General features: G+C 42.1%; 1 protein-coding gene across 4 annotated transcripts in view; it reads left to right on the forward strand.

Annotated features, from left to right (window-relative positions):
• Positions 1-17289, forward strand: part of USO1 (USO1 vesicle transport factor) — a 193036-nt gene that overhangs the window by 79023 nt on the left and 96724 nt on the right. For all 4 annotated transcript variants that reach the window (XM_030190659.1, XM_030190661.1, XM_030190660.1 and 1 more), the window contains 2 exons: positions 5627-5767; positions 9517-9605. In XM_030190659.1, coding sequence (XP_030046519.1) covers positions 5627-5767; positions 9517-9605 — 230 coding nt within the window. The remainder of the gene's footprint in view (positions 1-5626; positions 5768-9516; positions 9606-17289) is intronic.

A 17289-nucleotide genomic window follows, 5' to 3' on the forward strand; every position in this document is an offset into this window, starting at 1 on the left:
AACACATAGCTTCCTTTCTTCCCTATTTATACCCTATATTTTCCCGCACAAATTTGAGTTCAATGTGGCTAATAAGCTACAAGAAGATAGTACAAAGTATGAAATAAAAACCATAATCCCACACATCAACAAGGGAAGAATCATAAATACATATGCAGTTAGGGGGGGGGGAGAAAAAAAAAAACTAGGCATCAGCATCAGTTAACAGAAATTTTACTCCTTGCCTCCAAATATTTCTTCTGTTATTTAATATTGATGACTGGTTAGTGTTCCTAATATTTATTGTAAAATAGGATATGAGAGTAACCATGTGGGAATGCGCAAACATTTTAAAGAACAAAAGCATGGCATTCTTATTAATTGTTTTGCAAAATTAAGAGTTTGGAAGGGAGAATTATTTGTTTCTTACTGCTTGTTTTGCAGTGCAGGAACAATTTCTTAACCGACACCTCTTCTTGTACCAGCTTCTGTGTGCATTAAGTTCTGGAGCAAGCAGACTGTGTAAGGTGATTTGATCATTTGTTGGTCACAGTGTACTTGATTTGTCGTATGTGCTATCCAGTGAAATTACTCCAAAATGAACAAAAGATAAGGAGACTTGTTAGGTAGCATAATATAAGCCATGCTTATCGGATTATAAATTATACTTCCCTTCCCTCTCAGTACACCCCTTCCCAAGAATAGGAGACCACAAAAACCCTAGCAGTTATTAACAGACAAGGAAAAAAGCCCGTTTCGTGAAAAAAATGAAACGGGCGCTAGCAAGAGTATCGTCTAAGCGTGTTATCGTCTCTCTCCCCTGCCCTCCCCTCCCTGTCCAGCGATTCTCCCCTCCCATCTTATCCATGTCCAGTGATTCTCCCCTCCATACTTGAGGTCACAGCGGCGGCAGGCTCGGCTTGCGTCGCCTCCAGCCTTCCCTCTGAGTGTCCCGCTCTCCTCTGATGTCATTTTGTCTTTCCGCGAGGGCGGGACACTGAGAGGGAAGGAAACACTGGAGGCGCGCTGACGTAAGCTCATTTGCATACGGTTACGAACCTAGGCAGCCAGCCATCTAGGGACGCAGATGGACAAATTATTATATAGGATATAGTTGAACATCTTATCAACATAATCTATAGTTTGAAGCTTTACTAAATGTTAGCGATTCACATGTGTAACTTTTATGACCGACCATGTTATCAAAAATAGATGTGTGAATTTCTCTGCGTAGAGACTTATGGATTTTCAAAGCAAAAGCACTCACATACTTTTGCTTTGAAATTTATCCCAGGAAAACTGTGAACACACATTTACACCTGCTTGTTGGGTGCATAGTTCTTCAGGGAAAAATATGCTTATACAGTTTGAAAACTCAAATGTGTGTACGTAAGCGTGTGCACCTCTCTAACCAGCTTTACCCCTAGTAAAGGGTAAGGGGTTATGGGTTTGATACACTGCCTTTCTGTGGTACAACCAAAGTGGTTTACATACATTATATATGCAGGTTCTCTCTTGGTCCCTGGTGGTTCACAATGTTTTTGTTCCTGGGGCTATGGAGGGTTAAATGACTTGCCCAGGGTCACAAGAGGCCGCAGTGGGAATGGAACCCGGTTCCTCAGATTATCAGCCCACTGCACTAACCATTAGGTTACTCACTGTGGGTAAAAGTATGCACGTACATACAGATTCTATACATATACTTTTCCTGTACTTTAGGTGGACAATTTGATAAAAGTCAATGTCTGCAGATAGAGCTGTGCTTTACCCATGGAAGTAGCTCTTAAAATGACTCACTGTATTAGGGGTGTTAGCATTAAGAAACCCACTGATGAGATGTTCTTGGGTTCTTCTTTTGGTGATGCTTTTGGAGGGGGAGTTTCTGAAATGTATTGAATGCACAGTTGTCTGACTTGTGTTATTAATGCGCCCCCTCCTCACAATGTGAGTGTGTGAAAGGAGGTGACAGAGGAAGCTAGGTCAATGATAGTTCTAAGGATAAGAATGCTAATCAACTTTGTTTAAATACAAGAAAAGACCGAACTTATTGTCTTCCCACCCAAGCCCACTTCTCCTCTCCCTTCATTCTCTATCTCAGTTGATAACACCCTCATCATCCCCGTCTCATCTGCCCGCAACCTCGGTGTCATCTTCGACTCCTCCCTCTCCTTCTCTGCGCATATCCAGCAGATAGCCAAGACCTGTCGCTTCTTCCTCTATAACATTAGCAAAATTCACCCCTTCCTCTCTGAGCACACCACCCAAACTCTCATCCACTCTCTCATTACCTCTCGCCTTGACTACTGCAACCTACTCCTCACTGGCCTCCCACTTAGCCATCTATCCCCCCCTTCAGTCCGTTCAGAACTCTGCTGCACGTCTTATCTTCCGACTTGACCGATATATTCATATCACCCCTCTCCTCAATTCCTCTTCTCAAGTCATTTCACTGGTTCCGATCAGATACCGCATACAGTTCAAGCTTCTCCTACTAACCTACACATGCACTCGATCTGCAGCCCCTCCTTACCTCTCTACCCTCATCTCCCCTTACGTTCCTACCCGTAACCTCTGCTCTCAAGAGAAATCTCTCCTTTCAGTACCCTTCTCCACCACTGCCAACTCCATGCTCCGCCCTTTCTGCCTCGCCTCACCCCATGATTGGAACAAACTCCCTGAGCCCATACGCCAGGCCCCCTCCCTGCCCATCTTCAAATCATTGCTTAAAGCCCACCTCTTCAATGTCGCCTTCTGCACCTAACCACTATACCTCTACTCAGGAAACCTAGACTGCCCCAACTTGACATTTCGTCCTTTAGATTGTAAGCTCCTTTGAGCAGGGACCGTCCTTCTTTGTTAATTTGTACAGCGCTGCGTAACCCTAGTAATGCTCTAGAAATGTTAAGTAGTAGTAGTTTTAAATGGTTTGTGTTGTGTTTTTTGTGGTTTCTAATGAGGTGCAAAAGGGAATGAGGGTGGAGTGATGAGTGATCCTAGAAAAACAGGGGTGGCTAATGACAGTACCAAGAGATCTTCTCATTCATCAAACATAACTTCAGAATGAAATGGAAAGCTAGCAGTGCCTTAATGCCTGTTCTGTTACAATCATTGGTGTCAGAGAAATACAGCAGGGGTTTGTGATTTTTCTATGTTAGGCAAATGATCTGAACAGATAGATTTGGGTGTCCTGTGTGGTTTTCTGTTTTATTTTTACATATTGCTGAAGGCTGGTAGAACTTTTACATACTGCAGTTGTGGGCCGATGATCAGAAACAAATGCGGTTGCTCATGCTATTAGCACCATACTAGCGCCTATGTTTGCTACCACCACATGATCAGAGCCCCCGAGTGTGTGAAACAACGCGCTTGCGGGCTGTGACAGCAAGTAGCATGCAAATGCATGCTAAACATATTCCTCCCCAGTGATCAGTGGGCAATACTCCAAACACTGGCGCGCTGCATGTGGCAAACCCTATGCCAGCTTGGAGCTGGCGTTAGGGTTTGCGGAACATCGGGGAGGAATTGAGAGCCCTGTCCAGCTCCCCGACCACCTCCTCCCTGGACACAATTTCTACCCCCCAAGAAAGCCCTGGTGGCCCAGTGGCTGCAAACTCAAGCACCCACCCCTAAAATCTGGTGGTCTAGTGGCGCACCTTAACGGTGGAGGAGTACAATCCCTCCTCTTCCAGTGCCACCTTGGAAAATGGTGGTGCCCTGCCCAGTGCATCCTGGAATGCGCTGAGCAGGGCTTCTCTACCATATAAGGGAGTACCTCCTTATATGGTGGTGAAGCCCCACCTAACGCATCCCAGGATGCTGCCATTTTCAAGGCGGCGCTAGAAGAGGAGGTAGTGTACTGCTACATTTCTTCCCTCCACCGTTAAGGTACTGGGGGCGGGGCCACTAAACTACCAGATTTTGGAGGGGTGCTTGAGTTTGTGGCCACTGGGCCACCAGGGCTTTGGTTGGGGGGAGTGAAATTGTGTTGGGGGGGCTGGAGGTCTGCTGGACCTCCAGCCGTATCTCTGGCTTGGGATGATGGGGGGGGGGTTTGGGGGGGCACTAGGCCACCAGGGCCTTGTAGTTGCAGGGGGGACTGGGGGTCCAATGGACCTCCAGCCTCTGTGTTTGACAGGTCCGGGCTATTGACAGCCCAGACCTGTCAAACAAGTGCGGGAGGATTGTGCCTGAGTGCATGCTCAGGCACAGTCCTCTCACACTTTACCCTATGATTAGAGATAATGGCATGCATAAATTATACATATACTTTTCCTGTACTTTAGGTGGACAATTTGATAAAAGTCAATGTCTGCAGATAGAGCTGTGCTTTACCCATGGAAGTAGCTCTTAAAATGACTCACTGTATTAGGGGTGTTAGTATTAAGAAACCCACTGATGAGATGTTCTTGGGTTCTTCTTTTGGTGATGCTCTTGGAGGGGGAGTTTCTGAAATGTATTGAATGCACAGTTGTCTGACTTGTGTTATTAATGCGCCCCCTCCTCACAATGTGAGTGTGTGAAAGGAGGTGACAGAGGAAGCTAGGTCAATGATAGTTCTAAGGATAAGAATGCTAATCAACTTTGTTTAAATCCAATTATAAATATACTCCAGTGTACCTGTTTCTTCCTTCTTAGTGCATTTTGTTGCCTGAGTTATTTTCTTTATGCTGTGTGTCTGGGTAAAACTTTCTAGGATGACTGGCTCAGTACAGCTTGGATTCCCGCATAAGCAAGGAAACATTTCTTCCCCCCGATGTTGAACTCCTCAGCACTGCTCTTCTGCTAATGGGTTACTTTCCCTCCCGCTTGGGAATTGAATGCATTGCTTCCAAGCCTTAGTGAAGCCCATCCTGCCCTACCCCCAAGAAAGGATCAGTCACTAGAGTGGCCTATCTGATTCAAATTTGTAATTATAAAAAAAAAAAAAAAATGGATATTTTGTCATGGGGTGGGAGGGAGAAGACATAGTGAAATGCAGGGAATTTCATATGCCTTTTATGCAAATTGTTTGCGTCTTTAAGGAAGGGTGCCAGAGTGAGTGTGAATAGCAGACTGAGTTCAGTGTTACTGTGCTATAGAGATCAAACAACAGCAGAAAGACCATATGGATCTACACCAATACTCAGCTCTACAATATCTTCCTTTTCCTTTTGTGCTAGTTGGTGTCTGTCCCATGCTTTATAGCAGGGAATGTAAAAGATGTCACCATGAAAATAAATAGCACTGTTCATCTTCTCGATTTTCTCGATTTCAGCACCACAAGGTAGTAGGTGATTAAAATTTTTTTTTTTTTAATTAGAGATTGGAGAGACCCTAGTTTGCCTTTTCTAACTGTTTAATCTTGCTGTATAGACAATATGATAATTTTATTGAGACAGCTTTATGTTTCCCCATGATTTGGTTTAAAAATACAAAAACAACTTTTTTGGAGATCTTTGTTACGTGTTATCAGTCATTGCTTCCTTAGGATGCAGTTATCATTTGAAATTTCATGAACCGCTGCTTGGTACTGAGATCATTAAAAAGCCAATTTAAAAGTTTTGTGATTCTGTTTTTTCTTTCATTATTTTTCATTTTTGCTGCTTATCATGTTAAACTTGGCATGTTGAATGTTTTTCTCCTTATCCACGCTGTTTCCTTTTCTCAGCTTGTGCGGGTGCTGGTCTCTCCCATGAATCCTCCTGGTGCCACCAGCAGTTGCCAGAAGTCCATGTTTCAGTGTGGCTTGTTACAGCAGCTTTGTACAATCTTGATGGCAACTGGTGTCCCAGCTGATATTTTGACAGAGGTAAGTCTTAAAAGTAGCTATGAAAAGAAGACTAGGTGAATGTTCATTTCCGAAGTAGGATAGTATAAAATACATGCAAAGTTGGATTTGGTTCTGGTTGGAATAATAATCAGTCCAGCTTTCATTGCTAGGGGGAAATCATTTTACTGAATGATTGAACTTGATAAGTATGAAATTTTTAAGTATGGGAGTTGTGAACCTGATGGACAGAATGGGAGTTTGACAAGTGTTCATGGTATGGAGTGGGAAGGTGGAAGGTTTGGAACAAATATGGGGCCGTAGATGCCTGGAATAGAAGTAGAAACTACTGCTGTTGTATAATCCAAACATGCTTAGAATAGGTAGGACAATGGTAGGGCTAAATTTGCGAAGTGGCAGTAATACAGATAATCCAGTCCTTTCCCCTTGAGAGCAGAGGCCACAGGAAAGGTGATAAGAGACAATAAAAGACAGGAAAAAAATAAGCATGAGCTACCAATGCAGTATAGGGTATGGAATAATCCAGTCTTTTCCACTAAATGCCTGTTGTTAAGAGATTGTATGTCTACACGGTGCAAAGAGTTCCTGGCTCTCATAAGAATGAGTCTGATCTCTGGTGGCTAGATTGGCAAACCTTGGAAGTGTTAAGGTAGATAGAAAGGTATACAAGGGAAAACTTGAGAGAGATGGTAGCGAAGTACTAAATGCAGCCTGGGAGCTTTTATGCTGCTTTAGATGTGAAACATACAAGTTCACAGTGGGTATCTAGTTTACTGATCTACAGCAACTATTAAGCTTTACACTCACTTCCTCTCACTTAAATCTTCTGCCCTTGTCCCGTTCATTCAGGTACTGTCCTCATGCTCACTGCCTCCACTGGGAGGTTGTTGCATAGATCCACCACTCTTTCCATAAAATAATGTTTCTTTAGGTTCATACCCTTTTGAAGTCTCTAAAATTCCACAAAGTATTCCAGATGAGGTCTCACCAGAGACACAGAGGCACTATCACCTTCTTTTTCCTGTCAGGTTTCCTTTCTCTATGCACCTTAGCATTCTGGCTTTAACTTTTATCTGTATTTCCACCTTAAGACTGTCAGATATGAGCACCCTTAGGTCCCTTTCTTCTCTCCTTAACACAAGGATTTTATCCCCAATACTGTACTGCAGACTTAAATGCATGAACCTACTCTCTCTTAGAATTAAGAGAGCATTAGTGGGTAACATGAGGAAGAATCTAGCAAGTGTTGCTAGATTCTTCCTCATGTTACCCACTCCTTCCAGGTTATCTACCCTGTTGCAAATTTTGGTATCATTCACAGAGAGGCAAATCTTTTTTGACCAACCCTTCCTCAATATTGCTTGCAAAAATGTTGAACAGAACAGGACCAAGAACTGATCCCTGTGGCATATCATTAGTTAAGCCCTTATCCTCAGAATGAACTCCATTTACTGCTACTCTTGCCTCTCACTGAACCAGTTTCTGATCCTGTCAGTCACTTTAGGGCCCTTAACAAGGCCACTCAGTTTGTCACCTATGTGAACCAAGTCAAAGGGTTTGCTAAAATCTAAGTACACAACATACTTCAGTCTATCCAGTCCAGTTAAAGAAATTGATCAGATTTCATTTGACAAGAAGTACCTTTAGTAAAACTAAAGTCACCTGGAAGGAGATCATCACCTTGGTGTGGAAGAAGTCGATCATTTAGCTCAGATATGCCCTCCTAGATGATGCATTATTTTGTCAAACCAAGAATTTGTTTTCATGGGCATGTGCTCAGGAGGAAAATGGTTGAGACTACTGTTGTAGATGGTGATTTGATCATTAGGAAAAGTAGGTAGCTGGATGGCTAGTAGGCATTAGGATTGCTTGTTAACTTGCCTGCTTGTTGTAAAAGTGGTGGACCTGCATCTCATAGGTAAGATTTTAGAGCACTGGGAAGGAGCTAGCTGTCATGCTACATAGGGAAGTGCAGTAGGTAGGTTCTGGAAGCCAAATATAAACCCTTTAGATAGGAAATTGAAATCTATAATCTACAGGGTTACATTCTCAAAAATGTACTATGTTCTTTGTGCTGAACCCCAGGGACAGGCTGGGCTCAAGTCTAAATGTATGGATGCAACTATGGTGTTGGGAAGAGTGCTTTAGATTAGTTAGGAACATGGGAACAGTGTGGTGGGCTTCTCTTTAACCAGGATCGAACCTGGCTGCCCTCACTAGCTTGGGGGAAAGCAGTTAGGAGCATATGAGTTGGAGTGAGTATCTTCAAAGGCTACTGGCAAAATGCGGATGTTAGACTATCCCAACACTGGTTGTTGAAAAGGTTCAAATAATCTAGATGTATATAAATAAAGAGCAGACAAATGTGAATGAATCCATATTATCCTTATTAATTCCTAAGCAGGTTATGAATGAAAAAATATAATTTAATTTCTGTATTTTTGAAAAGGAGGAGGTAATGGATTTGTTGTACCACCTTTCTGTGGTATATCCAGAGTAGTTCACACGTTATAAGGCAGTCCAAAGAAGCAGAATACGTCTGATCTTAAAGCACTTTAATTCAACAATAATATTCTTACACAAGCTCAATGTGACTCATGTTTCACCCTATCAGTGGACTGCGTCAGGGTCAGCTACAAATAATAAGAAATACATAAAAATACGTCATAAATCACATATGTCAAAAATCAATCATAATGACAACAATAATATCAAGTGTACTCATTGTGCTTACACCACTAACACACAAAAGTTGTTCTAAATAGAACATCAAAACAGAAGTGTAGCAGGATCACTCCAAAGCAACTATCTAAATCTGTCTGTCGCATGAACTTTACTCTACCACTACTTCACTTTGTATTTGTTCATACCGATATTGGCGATCGCCTCTATGGTACTATGTAAGCCACATTGAGCCTGGAAATAGGTGGGAAAATGTGGGATACAAGTGTTACAAATAAAACATATATTAAAATAGTATAAAAAACAAATCATAATTATAAACAACAGACAGCCAACAATATTCCATAGAATTAAAGCTCACAATATTCCATAGAATAGCTCACAATATATTCCATAGAAGTAAAGCATTAAACAACTCACCAAGCAGTACATCAGAGATCCACACAGATGGTGGCATAGACATGTAGCAGGTAACTTCTAATGTACAGCCGTTAACTCAGACTTCTAAGCCTTTCCTCTTATGGGTTCAAGAAAGAGAGGATAAGTAGGCAAAGTACATGAGCGGTTCTAAGAATAATTAAACAGCGGAGAAACTGAGAAAAGATGAGTCTTTAAAGCTTATTTAAAGACTGGGATTGAGGGCTGATTCCCAATGTAGAGTGGTAAGTCATTCCAGAGTTTAGGACCAATACATCTAAAGGTGGAGTCTTTCCTCAGAAGAGTTACAGTCCATAGCAAAGACTTTAACCCTTCCCCTGGCTTGTGGAAAGCTTCCTGAGCTACAAGAGTGCTATTTTTGGCCAGAATCTGATCTTATTTTTTGTTTTCTGCTGTATTCTTATTGTGTTATTACATCGCTCATATAGCGTGCTGATTAATTATTAGTACAATAGTGTCCCCTGACTGACTTAGTCACACTGATTGTAGCTAAGTTGAGAGGATTTTTCAGAAGCCTCAAATAATATCTCGGCAATTAAATCTTAATGAAAACAAGAGTTTATGATGGGTTTTGTTTGTTACCTGAGTTATCTTAAAAAGATTGTGATCTGGTGTTGAAAATCTATTAATATTTTTTGTTCCATCAACAGACCATTAACACTGTATCAGAAGTAATTCGAGGCTGTCAAATAAACCAGGACTACTTTGCTTCTGTGAATGCACCCTCAAATCCACCCAGGTAGGCTAAGGGAAAACTGAATCAGCAGACTAATCTGATTGTGGGAAGCAGTATATCTAAGGGGACTGTTATGTAGAGGCTCTGTTGCTAATAGTATTTTGAAAATCTTTAATGATTTAGGACATTTAGTAGGCAAAGAACAATATTATCACAAAGAAAAGTTCTTTGGAAGATGTGGCTTCTGTCGTTGATTAGTATGTTTATCGCAATAAAATTTAGGGCTATGATATTCTGAAAAAGAGAGATCGATGTCTTTTTTTTTTTTTAATATTCCATACCATCTAAAATACCTGTTTTTATTCTTTGTAACCCAACAGATGTAAAGAATTATACAAAAGGGGTCAACAATATCTCTGTTTAGTGACAAAATAATGCTCTGAAAATTTAATGGAATATATTGGTATGTAGGAAAAATTGTTGAAAAGACACATCAAGTTAGAAAACGGGCCAAATAGGACTTGGGGGTTCCGGGGAAATAAGTCGCCCCCCCACCCCCCAAAAAAAGGCCCAATGCATTTTCAGCTTCTGCAATGTAGATCCTTACATACAGTAAAACAGAAACACCTAGATAGGTTGCCTATAAATAACACATTATGAACTCCAGAAGGAAACTCATGGTCCATGTACTGTGGCTGAGGAGTGAGGTTCATTACTGTTGTTGTATGTGCAACATTTATTTTTACTTATATTCACAAAGTTTTTTCTATTTTGCATTATCCAGTATTTTTTTTTTTTCATAAATTTCCAAATTTCTTACAAGCATATCACTTGTTACAGAAAAACAGCATAATACAAACGTTAAAGAAAATAATCAAAGGAAAAGTTATACATGCTTCCTTAGACCTCAAATTGAAGGGAGAGTTACAGTTTAGTGGAGTTTTATACAGGTATATTAGCACAAATATAAAATAAAAATAAAAAAAATGCGGTTTAAGTGTGTAATTCGTCATATATCATTTAACTAATTCTACATTAAGCTGTTTCATATCCAGAAAGGATTTTAGCTGTTCTGAGTCATAAAATACGTACTTTATCCCACTATACCTGATCAGGCATTTACAAGGGTACACTAGCAAAAATGAACCGCCCAATTTTAGAACATCCTGTTTCAATGCTAGGAATAATTTTCTACGTTCTTGGGTTACTTTAGTAACATCTGGAAATATCCATATTTTTGTTCCATAAAAAGGAACCTTTGAAAACTTAAAGTATAACTTTAATATTGCATTGAGGTCTTGTTCGAATACTAGCGAAACCAAAAGGGTGGCTCTTTGCGGAGCTATTTCAATAGATTGTTCTAGAATCTCAGACAAATTGTTAAAGTCTATACCATCCAAACCTTCTTTTTTTCCTTCTTTTCCACCTGAACTTGTCGGAAGATAATAAATTTTATTTATAGGAGGAATAAGTTCTTGAGGCATTTTCAAATTTTCTTGTAGGTATTTTTTAAATAACTCAATAGGCGTCTTATCAGGAATTTTTGGAAAGTTCAAAACACGGAGGTTTAGTCTTTTATTGAAATTCTCAATCTGTTCAATTTTTCTAAGTATTGCCAAATTATCTTTTATCACCGTCATTTTAAAGTCTTGCAATTGATCCATATCTTTTTTTAAATCTTTTACTTGAGTAGTCAGGTCTTCTTTAACCATTTCTAAATTTTTTGCCATGTCCTCAATTTTCAAAGACAAAGTATTTACCTTTTCTGAAGCATTTTGAAGTGTAGAGTCCATTTTACTCAGCTTTAGCCAAATCTTCTCTAGATTAACCTCCGGAGTTGTTATAGGTCCCTTAAATCCAAGGACCTCTCTCTCCTGGCTACTTTCCTGTGGCATGGGACCTCCGTCCGCTGGCTCCTTGTTCCCCATATTGGGCTCTTGGATGCCTGCTCCCCTCACCACATCTGTAGCCGGACACGGAGGACATTTAGAATCGGGAGGCGGGGATAAAGATGTTTCTAGGCCCATCAGGAGCTCCGCTCCACCGGTTGCCCCTGCTGCAGGCGACCCCGTCTCTTCTCTCTGTGACGGGCGCGTCAGGAAACGGACCATGCTGCCCCGGAGTGGAGAAGAAGAAGCTGCGGGCGGCGGTGGAAGCCTCACGGCTCCTTTTCGTTTTTTGTGCGGCATTGTGAAATAAAGGAATCTCTTTCACCCACTAGCAGCAAGGAGCGGTTTCACCGAACGCGCTCACACTTCCGCCATCTTAGGTAACGCCCCCTCGCATTATCCAGTATTTTTAATAAAAAGAAGTGAGTGAATATTTAACTTATGCCCAGCTATATTGAATAAGAGGAAATGGTTTTATTCAGTACTCACTTATTTGATGATAATGGAGTTAGTGTTGAAAGGATTAATTGGACAGATATGATTTATTATAATATTAGAGCAGTGTTAACGTGCAGAGACTGTTAATATTGTAGGGAAAAACATATGTATGTACGATTGGTGTTTTGTTTATTCTCAGGCTTTGGCACACAGTTTCTGCCTCTTCAGTCCAGAATTAGTAGCGAACCCACTGATGCATTGGGTCACGTGACTCGTGATGTAAGCCCATGTTCCAGGAAGTTTTAAATTACTATAAAAGAAGTCTTTAGCTCCTTGGAGCAAACTCCAAGGGGTGAATATCCATGGTGACCTCCCCTGTTTTAGTATTTTTCTTTATCATCTGGCTGTCATTTTTTGCTTTGGGTGGATCAGTATCTTTGTCTGCTCATTCTTCAGCTCCTAATTTCATTCCGGTTCTTTGCGGACATCGCCAATACACACACTATGTTGAGTGAGGCTCTCCCATTCAGATAAGATGTCCTCTGATGTTACAGCAGGTCTTTCCTGCATCCTCTAGCTTGATATTACTAATGTTGCAGAACTTCAGGTCTTTAAAATCTAAAGCCTGTTTTATTAAGGACTACATTGTTTTTTCTGGTTTCCAGCTTCTGTGTCTTACTGAAACTTAGTTAAAAGATGGTGAGGAAAGCTATCTATATCATTATCTTCCCCCAGGGTGTGTTGTCTTCTCACAGTCTTGCCCCTCTAGGAAGGGTGGAGGAGCTGAAAAACAAATCTTGGTGAACCTGGACAACGTACTGAGCCAAATCATCAAGTTAAGAGTGATAAATCACCTGGACCAGATGGTATACACTCCAGGGTACTGAAAGAATTCAAACATGAATTGCTGATCTGCTGTTAGTGATCTGTAACCTGTCGTAGAGGATGGCCAATATAACATCGATTTGTAAAAAGTGTTCTATGGGTGACTTGGGAAATTACAGACCAGTGAGCCTGACTTCAGTGCTGGGCAAAATAATGGAAACTATTATAAAGAATAAAATTATGGAACACGTACACAAGCATGATTTATTTTTGAAAGGGCAACTATAATAGAATGAGGAAAATAGTTAAAAAGAAACTAAAAGGTTCGACTGCTAAGGTTAGGACACTAAATGAGGCGTGGACGTTATTCAAAAATACCATCTTGGAAGCCCAGACCATATGCATGCCACGTATTTACAAAAGTGCAAAGAAGAGAAAACGACAACCAGCATAGTTAAAAGGTGAAGATTGTCCTTCAAAGAATTCAAAAAGGACCCAAATGATGGAATAAGAAGCAATATAAGCACTGGCAAGTAAGATGCAAAGCATTAATAAAGAAGGCTAAAAGAGAATATGAAGAGAAACTTGCCGCAGAGGCTAAAACTCACAATAGCAACTTTTTTTAGGTACACCAGAAGCAGAAAGCCTGCAAGGGAATACGTGAGACCATTAGATCACAAAGGAGCAAAAGGGGTGCTCAGGGAGGATAAGGCCATAGCGGAGTCCCCCTCTCACTGCTCCTGTTTCATTGCTTGAGAGTCCGGGTCCTTGATCAAATCAGTACAAGACCCGGCCAGCACCAGCACACTCGGCCTTCGAGCCTGTCCACTCGTGGAGACCCTGTTGGTGCCACCCCTCTGACACGTGACGTGTCAGAGAGGGCGGAGCCAACAGGGCCTTCCCGAGCATGTGGCATTGGCGCAAAGGCTCGTTAGCGCTTGTGCCATGCCCTTTACTGGCTGATGCTGGGACCCGGACTCTAAGGCAGGCAGGCAGTGGGAGAAGGAGGATGGGTAGGTGGTAGGGAGAATCGCTGGACATGGATAGCAGCGAAGGACAAGGAGGAGAGGAGAATCACTGGACAGGGATGGCAGGGGAGGATGGGGGGAAGGAGAATCGCTGGACATGGAGGGGAGGGCAGGGAAGAGAGAATCGCTGGACATGGAGGGGAGGGCAGGGAAGAGAGAATCGCTGGACATGGAGGGGAGGGCAGGGAAGAGAGAATCAGTGGACATGGAGGGGAGGGCAGTGGAGAGAGGAAAATCACTGGACATGGATGAGCGGGGAGGGCAAGGGAGAGAGGAGAATCGCTGGACATGGATAGAAGGGGAGGACGGGGCAGAGGAGATTCGCTGGACATGAATGGGGAGGGCAGAGGAGATAGGAGACATGTTGGACATGGAGGGCAGGGAAGAGAGAATCACTGGACATGGATGGGAGGAGAGGGCAGGGGAGAGAGGATAAATTCTGGACATGGATGAGAGGGGAGGGCAAGGGAGAGAGGAGGAGAATCGCTGGACATGGATGGCAGGGGAGGACAGGGGACAGAGGAGAATCGCTGGACATGGATGGGGGAGGGCAGAGGAGATAGGAGACATGTTGGACATGGAGGGGTGGGCAGGGAACAGAGAATCACTGGACATGGATGGGAGGGGAGGGCAGGGGAGAGAGGAGATTTTCTCAACATGGATGGCAGGGGAGGACAGGGGGCAGAGGAGATTTGCTGGACATGGATGGAGAGGAGAGAAGGGGAGAGAGGAGAATTGCTGGACATGGATGGATGGGAGGGGTGGATAGGGGAGAGAGGACAAATGCTGGACTTGGCTGGAGGAGAGGGGAGAGAGAGAATTATTGCTGGGTATGTATACAGGGGAGGGAAGAGAGGAGAAATGCTGGACATGGATGGAGGTGAAGAGAGAGGAGAAATGCTGGACATGGAGGGGAGGGAAGAAGTGCTGGACATGGACGCAAGGGATGTGAGAGAGGAGAAATGCTGGACATGGATGAAGGGGAGGAAAGAGAAAAGAAGAAGATGCACATGGATGGAAATGAGGGAAAGGGAAGAGAGGAGAAAAACTGCACATAGATGGAGAAAATAGGCAAAAGCTGGATCCACGTTATACCTCCTCCAGTCAATTCCACGGTAGAGGACCCAGCTTTTACTTATGGATGTAGGGCAAGAAATGAAGAAGAAAGGATGAAGTAAAGAAATAAATGAAATAAATGAAGGCCTGGAAACAGAGTTAAGAGAACTGATAGAGCAGCAGAATCAGAGACTGGGACCAACATGATGAGAAAAACAAAGTCATCAGACAAAGGTAGAAAAAAATCATTTTATTTTCATTTTAGTGTTTGGAATATATCCAATTTGAGAATTTACATCTGCTGTCTGATTTTGCAGTGGGTATAGTGGAGCTGTAACAGCTTACAGAAATTATTTATAATGAAAAAAAAATCACGTTATTTTTTTTCTCCTATACTGGTATAGTATTTTCAATGATACCTGTTTATATGGGCCATGGCTAGAATAAGGGGCGTGGCTTCTGTAGGTGTGGCTACCATAGGGCGGAGCCATAGATGTGACCCCCCCCCCCCCCCCCGCCTATAATGAGTACCGGTACCTTTTTTCCTACAAAATACGTATTGCCTACTGCTATTGTTTTTGATGAGCCTGGTTGCTAGGGTTTCCTGGATTTGAGAACTATGTGGCCTGCTTGTCCTCAGAGAAAGTGAAGAACCTGTAGCAGGTATTCTCCAAGGACAGCAGGCCATTAATTCTCACATACCCTCCCACCTCCCCTTGGAGTTTGTTTGTATTGCTATTATACTGTATTGCTAGTCCTGTGCTTTTGTGACGTGTGGGAAGCACTTCCGCATTCGTAGCAGGGATGCTGTCATGGGGCAACATGGATGTATTCACCCACATGTCTGAATTAATGGCCTTCTGTACTCCTAGAATATTTGCTACAGGTAAGTATCTTCGCTTTCCATTCTCTGTTTCCAGATTGACCCACAGTGTGTCTTCCCCCTGTAGTACCTGCAGTTGTGTGGTTTTAATATAATTTTGAAGATCAACTACCAACTAAAAATAAGGATACTTTTTGTTTTTAAGAAACAAACTGAAATAAAAGAAAAAATAAAGACCGAAGGCACTCAATCAAAAAAAGCTCTAAACCAGATGTGTGAAGAGAGACCAAAAAATGCAGCTTCTCTTCACGCGGAAAAAATGAAACTGTAGGAACTGCATTCTTGCGGCAGGCGGGAAGGCACTCGCGCATGCACAGTGGAGCACGGCTCGTGCATCACAAAGTTCTGGTTTTTACTTGGACATAAATGCTGGACTAGACTACGCGGATTGGCGTCTACCCACACGTGAGAATATGAAGCCTGCTGTCCTTGGAGAATACCTGCTAAAGGTAAGTATCTTCGCTTTTCAGCACCTGTGTCAATCAAAGCTAATTTATCCTGATCCCCTATCCTGCTGTTGATATTTGTCCAATACCACAAACTTTAGTCTGTATTCTGGGACTGTATCATTCCCCTGATCGTGAGGCTCTTGAAGTGAGTCTTCAGGTAAGTGAAAGGAGTCAGGCTGGCCTATGAATGCTTGAGACATTCTGACATTTGGACACAGAAGGTCAGGACATCCCTATTCACTAGTCTTTTGCTTTCCTGAGCTGCTTTTAAGTTATGTTTTAATTCCACTTGAAGTGTGTGTTTGTCCTGTTCACATTAATTTTCTCCTTTTCTAATTCATCTCTCTGTGCTTTGAGCTCAAGAAAGAGAATATACCCTGAGTCATTTTTAAAATAATCTCTGCCTTGCTCTCTACAGGGTGCCTGTCCTCTTTTCCTTTGTATTTTTTGTGTATTGGAGTGATCCCTCATCTTGTCTCTTCCTTGCTTTTTACATTGTTATTATCTATAATGGCTGGGTCTTCTACACAGGCCTAGTCCTGAGCATTAAATTGTCAAAAGAGGTTGCTTTAGAGTCCTCTGAAAACAGAAGGTGTTCAGTAATCTTAGGGGATAGTAATTCTAATAGAAAGTCCTTATGCTGTCTCTGACCATAATCTTCTGTACTGGGAATGCTTCTAGTGTCCACACTCTGTATGCAAACTGTTCTAGTGTATCATTTGGCAGAGGTGAAATGATTCTATATACTTGCATTGGGGTACAGCGAAAGAATTGTTTAATATCCTTTTTCCCTAATTTGTATGGGTGAATGAGAGGCAAATTTATAGTAGTGTGGTCCCAAAGCTACATAAGTATTGCCATACTGGGACAGACCAAAGGTCCATCAAGCCTAGCATCTTGTTTCCAACGGTGGCCAATCCAGGTCAAAATCTGAATTTTTCCTCTTATTCTTAACTAGAACCCAGCGAATCAGAATATCAGTGGCCCATTTGCACCATTCATTTATGTTAAGTCATAGGGCTAGCTTTCTATTCCTTCCTTTTGATGTTAATATCCTTTAATGAGTCCTGCAGCACCACTTTTACTGGAGTGCTAGGTTCCGCACTGGGTTTGAGGTCTGGGTCTTAAGTAATGTAACCCTGTGAGTTGAAATTGTTTAAAAAAAAATACCTGGTCCAG

The sequence above is a fragment of the Microcaecilia unicolor genome, chromosome 2 (assembly GCF_901765095.1).
Source record: "Microcaecilia unicolor chromosome 2, aMicUni1.1, whole genome shotgun sequence".
NCBI classification, from domain to species: domain Eukaryota; kingdom Metazoa; phylum Chordata; class Amphibia; order Gymnophiona; family Siphonopidae; genus Microcaecilia; species Microcaecilia unicolor.